The 9367-nt window shown below is 67.0% G+C and overlaps 1 protein-coding gene and 1 pseudogene across 1 annotated transcript; both read left to right on the top strand.

Moving 5' to 3' along the window:
* On the top strand, positions 1-1036 carry LOC104373534 (epidermal differentiation-specific protein pseudogene; annotated as a pseudogene).
* Positions 1037-2239: 1203 nt separating this feature from the next.
* Positions 2240-8368, top strand: QARS1 (glutaminyl-tRNA synthetase 1). Its single transcript, XM_086618966.1, has 24 exons — positions 2240-2383; positions 2622-2769; positions 2843-2952; positions 3080-3155; positions 3479-3543; positions 3763-3816; positions 4014-4071; positions 4194-4265; positions 4420-4505; positions 4746-4832; positions 4952-5051; positions 5174-5252; positions 5357-5465; positions 5548-5678; positions 5806-5898; positions 5995-6132; positions 6209-6296; positions 6376-6519; positions 6591-6695; positions 7103-7195; positions 7472-7599; positions 7799-7865; positions 8059-8184; positions 8262-8368. The coding sequence occupies exons 1-24, from the start codon at positions 2240-2242 to the stop codon at positions 8310-8312; spliced, it is 2352 nt and encodes a 783-aa protein (XP_086475092.1). The 3' UTR covers positions 8313-8368.
* The last annotated feature ends 999 nt before the right edge of the window (positions 8369-9367 follow it).

Genomic DNA, 9367 nt, shown 5'->3' with positions numbered 1-9367 from the left:
ATGAATCGGATCACGGTATACGAGCGTGCCGACTTCAAGGGGCTGAGCCGGGAATTCACCTGCGATGTGCCTGACCTGCACGAGCTGGATTTCGGGGACTGCATTGCCTCCCTGAAGGTGGTGGGGCAGCCCTGGATCGCCTACACGGACCCCAAGTACGAGGGGGAGCTGCACGCCTTTGAGGAGGGTGAGTACCCCTCCGTGGAGCGGCCCAACAGCTTCTCGGCGCTGCGCCTGGTGCACCATGACTTGGGGGACCCCCAGATCACCCTCTACGAGCGCCCTAACTTCCAAGGCGCCTGCAAGGTGGTGACAGAGGAGACCAACTTGGCGTATGGGTACTTCAACGACCGGGTGGCCTCCCATGTGGTGCAGCGATGGTGTCTGGCTGCTCTACCAGCACCCTGGCCGGGGCGGTTGGCACTGCCTGGCATGGCCCGGTGAGCATCTTGCTGACTACAAACCTGAGCTGAACTTCCAGGCTCGGCTGTCCCATCTGCGCCCGCTGCGGCCCGGGCAGCCCCTGGTCTCAGCACGTCTCCTCTGGGAGCAGAAGCGTGTGGAAGAGGAGCGGGAGGTGCTGGTGGATGAGATCGAGGGGGTGAATGAGACGGAGTCGGAGCAGGTGCTGGCAGCCAGCAGCACCCGCGAGTACAGCACCACGCTTTGGCAGAGCTTCCACTTCAGCAACGCCACCAGCCTCAAAGCTGGGCTCTCCTTCACACTGACTGTGGAAGCCTCTAATGTCTTCACGGTGCAGAAAGGACGCAGCGAATCCAGCACCCGCCGGGAACGCGTGGAGGTGCAGCTGCCGGCAAAGATACCCCCGCGCACAGCGCTCAGCATCCAGGTCCTGCGGAAAGAGGTGACGCTTTCCGTCCCTGTCCTGCTCACCATCACCCAGAACGAAGCCGTTCGTACAGAGACGGGCGAGTACCGCAGCATCTCCGGTACCAATATCAGTGCCCGCTATAGCCTGAAGCCTCTGCCCGCTGCAGGCAGGGAGCAGGCAGCCATTGAGGGGACAGAGCCATAGCTCCGTCCCGGCACTGGGCACCGCCTCTGTCCTCTCAGTGGTGTGGGACCCCCAGGGGCACAGGTGCTACCTGCTTGACCCACCCATGGAGGAGCTGGGATCCGTCTCGCCTGGCTGTGTCCGGTGGCTCCGGCTGGCTCTGGCTGGTAGGACCTGATGGTGTCTCCACCCGACGGATGTTACCAATAAACCCTTTTCCCCATCTGCTTCTGCTGCTGCTGGGGTGGGAATGCGCTTGGGGGTGCTGGAAGACACCGGGCCGGGGGGAATACTGGGCTGGGGTGGACACCAGTTTGGGGAAGCTGGAGGAGACTGGTGATAACTGGTGACACCAGGCTGGGGGAGCCAGAACACCATGCAGCGGGGGCACTGGGTTGGAGAGGACATCATGCTGGGGGAGTGGGAAGACACTCAGCTGGGGCAGCTGCGGGGGACACTGGGCTGGGGAGAACAACAGGCTGGAGCAGCTGGGGGGACATGGGGGGTAGGGAAGTGGGGGAACACTGGGCTGGGGGGCCAAGGGACACCAGGCTGGGAGAGCCGGGGGACACGGGGCTGGGGAAACCTGACATCGGACTAGGGGACAGCAGGCCAGGGGCTGGGGCAGCGGCGGGACGCCGGTCTGGAGGGGACAGCGGTGTGGGGGAGCCAGAGGCACTGGGCTGGTGCAGCCGGGGGGACAGCAGCCGACCTGGCCCCGCACACACCGGGCTGGGGCAGCCACCGCGACCCCCGCGCGAGCCCCGGGGCATGCGTCCCCCCATGGGCCCGTCCTCGGGGTCGCCGGGGGAGGTGGGGACACGGGGAGGCGGCACTGCTGCCGGGCTCACGGCGGGCTACGGCTCCGGTCGGAGCGGGCTACGGCGGCCGGGCGAGCACAAAGGGCCGCGGGGCAGGGGGCGCCGGGAGGGCGGGGCCCGGCAACGGCGGCGGCCCCGCCCCTCCCCGCCTCCAGCCACGCCCCCCACGTGGCCGCCGGCGCCGGTGGGCTCTTTAAATGATGCAACGGGCCGCACGCTTGGCCCCGCCCTCTACGCGCCTATTCGCGGAACCGTCGCCGAGCTCCCCCGTCCCATTGGTGGAGGCGGAACTCTCTCACTGTCGATTGGCTCGACGAATGCCAGCGAGACGCCCTCCGCAATTCGATTGGCTGGGCGTGGTCCCGTCCCTCGGGCGGGCGGCGGCGGCAGCAGCAGCAGCAGCATGGCGGCGGCGGGAGCGATGACAGCAGGAGAGGCGGAGGAGGCGCTGGGGCTTTTCACCAGCATCGGCCTCAGCGAGGCCAAAGCGCGTGAGACGCTGCGCAATGGGGCGCTCAGCACGCTGCTCCGCCGGGCCGTCCTGCAGGTGCGCCCGCCGCGGGCCCCCCACGCCGGTCCCTCGATCCCCCGGTGCTCGGCGAGGCGGCGTCACTCCCGGGACTTCGCCCCCTCCCTGGGACTCCCCTCCCGGCCCCGCCTCCTCCCTACCCCGCCGAGCGGCCTCTGCCCTCGGCAGTCCCTCTGCCCCTCGCCCCGCCCCGAGGCTGCCGGTTCGCCAGGGTTCGCCCCGGGCCGGCCCTGACGCTGCCCCGCGGTGACGGCAGGCTCGGAGCGCGCTGGGCCCGGCCCTGGACAAAGCCACCGGGACGCTGCTGTACAATGCGGCCGCCCGCCTCAGGGACCCGAAGCACCTCGGCTTCCTCGTCGGCTACATCGCCCGCAGGGAGATCCTCACCGACCTGCAGCTCAGCGGTACCGTGCGGCCCCGGGACCCCCCCGGCCCCGGCGGGGAGGGCCCCGCTCCTCACCCCCGCTCTGTCCTCAGCCGCCCTGGAGTACGTGAGGAGCCATCCCCTGGAGCCCCTGGATGCAGCAGACTTCGAGCGGGCCTGCGGCGTGGGGGTGTGCGTCACCCCCGAGCAGATCGAGGAGGCGGTGAGTGGGGCCGCGGCCCTGCCCGCCCTGCGGGGACAGCGTCGGGGATGCTGGACGGAACGTACTGGCAGGCCCTGGCGCTCCCTGCCTGCCTTGCTCACTGCTGGGTTCCGGTCCCGCTCCGCAGGTGGAGGCTGTGATCGGCGAGCACCGAGCGGAGCTGCTGGCGGAGCGCTACCACTTCAACATGGGGCTGCTGATGGGTGAGTGTGGGGTGCTGGGGCAGCCCCTGCCTGGCACTCCTATCCCTCTGGATCCTGAGAGCCAGCCCTTTGCCATGGGCTGCCCTGGCCCCAGCTGCTGCGGCGCTGGGCCTCAGCCCACCCGACGCAGGGAAGATGTCCTGCTACGCTCCCTGCACGCGCAGGGCTGTGGGTGGCAGCTGCCTGTGGTGCCCTGTGCCAGGGACAGCCCTGGGGGCAAGGGTTGCCTTCAGCCACTGGCCGCAGTGTCCTGAGTCAGCGGCCCTGGCTGAAGCCCCCAGGGCTGGGCCATGCCCCTCACCCATGAGGTGCCCTGTCCGCAGGGGAGGCGCGGAGCCGGCTGCGGTGGGCGGACGGGAAGACTATCAAGAACGAGGTGGACCTGCAGGTGGGTGTGAGGGCAGCGGGTCAGGCGCTGGTATGATGTTCCCTGTTGATGCTATGCCTGGTGGGGGACCTGCTGGCCTGGCCCGTGGGAGGGCCTGGCGCTGGGGCACCCTGTCCCAGGCAGGTGTGGGCAGGGTGAGGGGTGACAGCTGAACAGGGCCACCTCCAGGCCTTGGGGCACTGGGAGCCTTTTCTACTGCTGTTTGTATCTCTTTCCCAGGTGCTGCATTTGCTGGGGCCAAAGACTGAAGCTGACCTGGAAAAGAAACCAAAGGTGAGGGGGAGGGGAAAGCTGGGAACTGGGATGGTGTTTCCTTGCTGAGTGTCCAGGCAGGATCCCAAATAGCTGCTCTGGGCCCAGTTGCTGCCATGGGCATGAGTCTGAGGAAGGGCTGAGGGCAGCAGGCTGGGCCCAGAGAGGAAGGCATGTGCCAGGGCTGGGCACTCAGGATGCTGTGCTGGTCCCTGCAGGCTGCAAAGGCCCGGATAGCCCCGGCGGAGAAGCAGAAGGCAGCTGTGGTGGAGAATGGTAAGAGACTGTCCTCTTGCAGGCAGCTTCCTCAGCTCTCCGGTTCCTGGCTGGGACCTTCCTCCGAGCTGGGCCCTGGGAGCTGTGGTCAGGCCCCTCCTCAGCCGCATCTTTCTCTGCAGGTGAGGAAGGCACGGAGACACGGTCGCTGCTGGAACAGCTGCGAGGAGAAGCCCTCAAGTTCCACAAGCCGGGTGAGCGCAAGTAGCTGCTGCCATGTGGAGGACCTGAACCCAGCTCTCTGTGCTGTGGGCGACTGGCCCAGCTGGGTGTCCTTTTCTGCCAGCTGCTGGGCTTGGCTTGGTTTAGAGGGGTGCTGCCGCAACCCTGAGCGTCCTCTGCCTGCAGGAGAGAACTACAAGACGGAAGGCTACGTGGTGACGCCCAACACCATGGCTCTGCTTAAGCAGCACCTGGCAATCACAGGTGGGCAGGTGAGGCCATGTTCTCCAGCTCAGCAGTTCTGCGTGAAGGCAGCACTGCTGTGCCAGGCTCCAGCCTGGTGGGTGGGGTGCTGAAGGGACACACAGCTCATCAGAGGCATGGCCAGAGGCAGCACCCTTCTGGCATGGGGGGCCCTGTGGGATCGTAGGGGGCTCATGTCAGTGCCTCCGCTGTCTGGAAGTGGGGAGATTCTCCTGCTGAAGGACAGAGGTGTCCCCTTCCCCCTGCAGGTGCGGACACGGTTCCCTCCTGAGCCCAACGGGATCCTGCACATTGGCCATGCCAAGGCCATCAACTTCAATTTTGGCTACGCCAAGGTGAGAATCACCAAGCCCCGCTGGCAGCTCCCCTGAACCCTACCTCCCTGCTCTGCTTGGCCGCTGGCCTGGCCCTGTGGTCCCTCAGGGAGCGGTTGCTAACTGTCCTCCCATCCCAGGCCAACAGTGGCGTGTGCTTCCTGCGCTATGATGACACCAACCCTGAGAAGGAGGAGGAGAAGTACTTCACAGCCATCCGGGAGATGGTGGAGTGGCTGGGTATGGCTCAAGCTGGGGAGGGCAGGATCAGGCCAGGTGCTGCTGGGGACATTCTTGCATGCAGGTCCTGCTGCTGGGCCCTGAGGGTGCATCCAACCCACTCTATCTCCCTGTCCCCACAGGATACCAGCCCTATGCAGTGACCCACGCGTCAGATTACTTTGACCAGCTCTACACCTGGGCCCTGGAGCTCATCCGCAGGTGAGCATACTGGGGCGGTGCGGATGTCCTGCACTGCAGCTGGGGCTCCTCATTTCCCAGGGGATGGGCTGCTCACATCTGGTGACCATGTGTCCCCCCTACAGAGGCCAAGCATATGTCTGCCATCAGAAGGTCGAGGAGATCAAGGGCCACAACCCACCGCCCTCGCCGTGGCGGGACCGGCCCATAGAGGAGTCACTCCTGCTCTTCGAGGTACTCCTGGCTGGGCGCAGGTGCTGCATGCCCGTGGGTTCCGGGTCCATGGCTCAGCCAACAGCTTCCCTCCACTCCACAGGACATGCGAAAGGGCAAGTTTGGGGAGGGGGAGGCCACGCTGCGGATGAAGTTGGTGATGGAGGATGGGAAGATGGACCCCGTCGCCTACCGTGTCAAGTTCACTCCGCATCACCGCACCGGGGACAAGTGGTAGGGAGGGCCTGTGGTGTCCTGGCACGTGTGGCGGGGATGAGCCTGTGTCTCCTGGCAGCGGGGAGGTCTCGGGAAGGGCACAGCATGGGGCTCTGCCCCAGGGCTGACTGCATCTGCCTTGCAGGTGCATCTACCCCACGTATGACTACACACACTGCCTCTGCGACTCCATCGAGCACATCACACACTCCCTCTGCACCAAAGAGTTCCAGGCCAGGTGAGCACCGTGCATGGCACGGCCCCAGGTGGTGGGTGCGAGGGGCTGTGGGTGGGTGTGAAGCTAAGCCGGGCTGTGCCTATGCCTCCCTTGCAGGCGCTCCTCCTACTTCTGGCTGTGCAACGCGCTGGATGTCTACTGCCCCGTGCAGTGGGAGTACGGGCGCCTGAACCTGCTCTACACTGTCGTCTCCAAGAGGAAGATCATCCGGCTGGTGGAGACGGGTGCTGTGAGGTAGGAGCAGGGCCAGCAGACAGGGTGGTGGCTCTCACCTGGGGCACACCTGGCTGTCACACCAGTGTTTTCTCAGGGACTGGGATGACCCACGGCTCTTCACACTGACAGCCCTGCGCCGGCGAGGCTTCCCCCCCGAGGCCATCAACAACTTCTGTGCCCGGGTATGTGCCAGGGACAGGATGGGACAGGGCAGGTGGATGCGACCCTTGGCCAGTGTGGTGACAGCAGGCTGTCCTGCAGGTTGGTGTGACGGTGGCCCAAGCGACAATGGAGCCACATCTGCTGGAGGCATGTGCACGGGAGGTGCTGAATGAGCAGGCCCCCCGCGCCATGGCCGTCCTGGAGCCTCTCAAGGTCACCATCACCAACTTCCCTGCCCTGAAGGTGAGACTGCTGCGGGCTGGGGTGGGAGTGGGGTTCCCCAAGGTCAGCACTCACCCCCTCCTTCTCCCCAGGCACTCGAGGTCCTTGTGCCCAACTTTCCAGCCGATGAGAGCCGGGGTTTTCACAAAGTGCCCTTCCAGCCCACCATCTACATCGAGGAGACGGACTTCAGGGAGGTGAGCCATGCCCAGTGGGCCGTCCTGCTGTCACTCCCAGGAGCTATGGCTCAGGCAGCGGGAGCCTGGCAGTGCTGGGAGCAGCGCTGATGCTGCACAGCACACAGTGGGTGTCCTGGCATCTGACTGCAACTCCCAAATGTGCCAGCAGTTCTGCTGGGCACCAGGGAAATGCCTATTGCCCTCAGCCTGGCCAGGACACATCCAACCAATGGTGCCCACACGTGGCCTGTGCACTGGGGAATGTCCCGCAGCAACATGGGAGTTCAAACAGCCCTGGGTGTGCTGATCCCAGGGGCAGCAGGAGCTGGTTGAGGGACGCAGTTATGGGGACAGAGAGACATGCTGGGTGCAGAGACTTGCTGCCTGTGCTGGGACCCCTCGTGCAGCTGTGAACTCTCTCACAGGAGGTGGACAAGGGCTACAAGCGCCTGGCCCCTGGGCAGCCGGTGGGGCTGCGCCACGCTGGTTATGTGATTGCCGTCCAGAACGTCATCAAGGTGGGTGGCTCTGGGCACTGGTGACACGAGGTTGGGCTGTGGGATGTCAGGACATGGCCATACCCCACCAGGGCAGGGCAGCGATGGTCAGTTTGGGCTGGGCGCTATGGGCACAGCACGGGTGCAGGCTGCCTGTGTGGCAGCTCCCTGCCAGCCCTGTGCCTCACACAGCAGGGAGCAAGGTGGCCCTGAGTTGGGGGCTATCGGTTTGGCCTCGGGGCTGCCCTGTGGGATGAGGCTGCTGCCTTTTGGCTCATCTCATCTTCTCTTCTCCAGGACGCCAGCGGGCACGTGATCGAGCTGGAGGTGACCTGCACCAAGTCAGACGTGGCAGAGAAGCCCAAAGCCTTCATCCACTGGGTATCGGAGCCGCTGGCGTGTGAAGTGCGGCTCTACGAGCGGCTGTGAGTACTTGGCCACCTGCAGAGGCGTGGGTGCAAGCTCAGCGGTGCTGGAGCGGCCGTGTGGCCGTGCAGCAGTGGGCGCTGCTGGGGGCTGCCCGGCTCCTTGGCGGGGAAGATGCTGCTGTAGGGTCCTGTGAGCTGCTGCCACGGGGCACCGCGTCCCCTCACGTGGCTTTGGGATGAGACTGTCTCATGGCAGGTTTTTGCACAAAAATCCTGAGGATCCGTCGGAGGTGCCTGGTGGCTTTCTGAGTGACCTCAATCCTGTGAGTAGTGGCAGGAGCTGGGGTTACAGGCCCAGGGGGAGCTTGGGACCTCCTGCACCTACGACGGAGGTACCCACTTCCATGCAACCCCTGGCTCTCCCTGGGCAGGGCTCTGCCCTGTCCCGGTGGGGAGAGGGGCTGTGTAGGGGGCAGAGGGGCCGGGGGTGCTGGCTGAGCTGCCTCCCCCTGCCAGGACTCCTTGCGTGTGGTCCCCAACGCCCTGGTTGACAGCTCCGTCCTCTCTGCCCGGCCTTTCGACAAGTTCCAGTTTGAGCGGCTGGGTTACTTCTCTGTGGATCCCGACAGCGAGGAGGGGAAGGTGAGCCCTGGGGAGGGGGCAGCGGGGCTCCCCCTGCCTGCTTGGGGGCTCCAGGCTGACCCTCTGCCTCTCCCCAGATGGTGTTCAACCGCACAGTGACGCTGAAGGAGGACCCTGGCAAGGCTTGAGGGACCCGCCGCTGCCACCCTGTCGTGGTGCTGCTTCCTCGGGGCTCCCTGTGCACCCCCAGCATCGCTGTGCCTTGGCGCAGCCCCCTGGGGCGCCCCACAGCATCACCTCAATAAACAGAACATCCCAGCACTGTCACTGCCTCCTGTTCCCCTGTTCAGCCTTGGGGTGCCAGGGTTGGGGGGGCCTCCCCTGTTCCTGGGGGGTTGGGGTCTGCTTCTGGCTGGTGCGCCCCCGCGGGAGGTGCAGCTTCCCCTGCCCGGGTCCGTGAGGCTGGGCTGGGCGTTGAGGGTGTTGGGGTGGGATGGAGGAGGGTCCCGAGGGCCCGCCATGGGCCGCGGCGGGTGCAGGCAGGGGGCAGGCAGGCGGGAGGGTGTGCACGCTGTGTACAAACACCGCCCGAGCGCCGTTCCCACTTAAGGTGGACTCGAATGGGGCGGCCCCTGCCCGGCCCCGGGCTGGCGGTCAGGGGGGTGCCACCCCAGGACCGGCTTGGCCGCCGTGGCCTGAGCCCCGTGCCCGGGGCCCCGGCCCTGCCGGGGGTGGGGGGAAGCTCTGCCCAGCTCCGCGGGCCACCTTAAGCGGCAGCGGGGACGGGGAGGCCGCGCCGAGCACATGGGCACGTTAAAGCAGCCCCGGCTCGGCCCACGGTGTGGGAGACTCTTCGCCCCGCGGTCCCGCGCGGGGGGCAGGTGCAGGGCGCAGCCCCCGCCGGTACCAGCCGCGGCGGCCCCAGCGCCCTCCCCGGGGAGCCCCTGCGTTGGGGTCTCGCCCACCCGCGGGCCGGCGCGGGGCCTCGCCCCGGTTGCTGCGTGGGGGTCGCGGCCGAGTGGCGCCGCCCGCGCCTGGCACGGAGCAGCGGGGCGGCCGGGGGGGACCGGCGGCGCCCCAGGGCCACGCGTGCCGGTGGCGGACCGAGCTCCGAGGCCGCGACCGGGAGCCGCCCCCACCCCCACCCCCGTCGGGGTCATCGCCCCCCGCGTGTCCCGGACCCGCGGACCCCCAGATCCGCGCGCGTCACACGCGGAGAGCGCCCCCCGGCGGCCGCCCCCAC

The sequence above is a fragment of the Tauraco erythrolophus genome, chromosome 12 (assembly GCF_009769465.1).
Source record: "Tauraco erythrolophus isolate bTauEry1 chromosome 12, bTauEry1.pri, whole genome shotgun sequence".
Lineage (NCBI taxonomy): Eukaryota > Metazoa > Chordata > Aves > Musophagiformes > Musophagidae > Tauraco > Tauraco erythrolophus.
Note: the sequence above shows the minus strand (reverse complement) of the source record. Positions and strands in the feature narration are given on the sequence as shown.

Coding starts and splice junctions, on each gene's coding strand:
- QARS1 (XM_086618966.1), top strand. CDS start 2,240: ATGGCGGCGGCGGGAGCGATGACAGCAGGAGAGGCGGAGGAGGCGCTG. Junction 3,156..3,478: donor CAACATGGGGCTGCTGATGG/GTGAGTGTGGGG, acceptor CCCTGTCCGCAG/GGGAGGCGCGGAGCCGGCTG. Junction 3,817..4,013: donor ACCTGGAAAAGAAACCAAAG/GTGAGGGGGAGG, acceptor TGGTCCCTGCAG/GCTGCAAAGGCCCGGATAGC.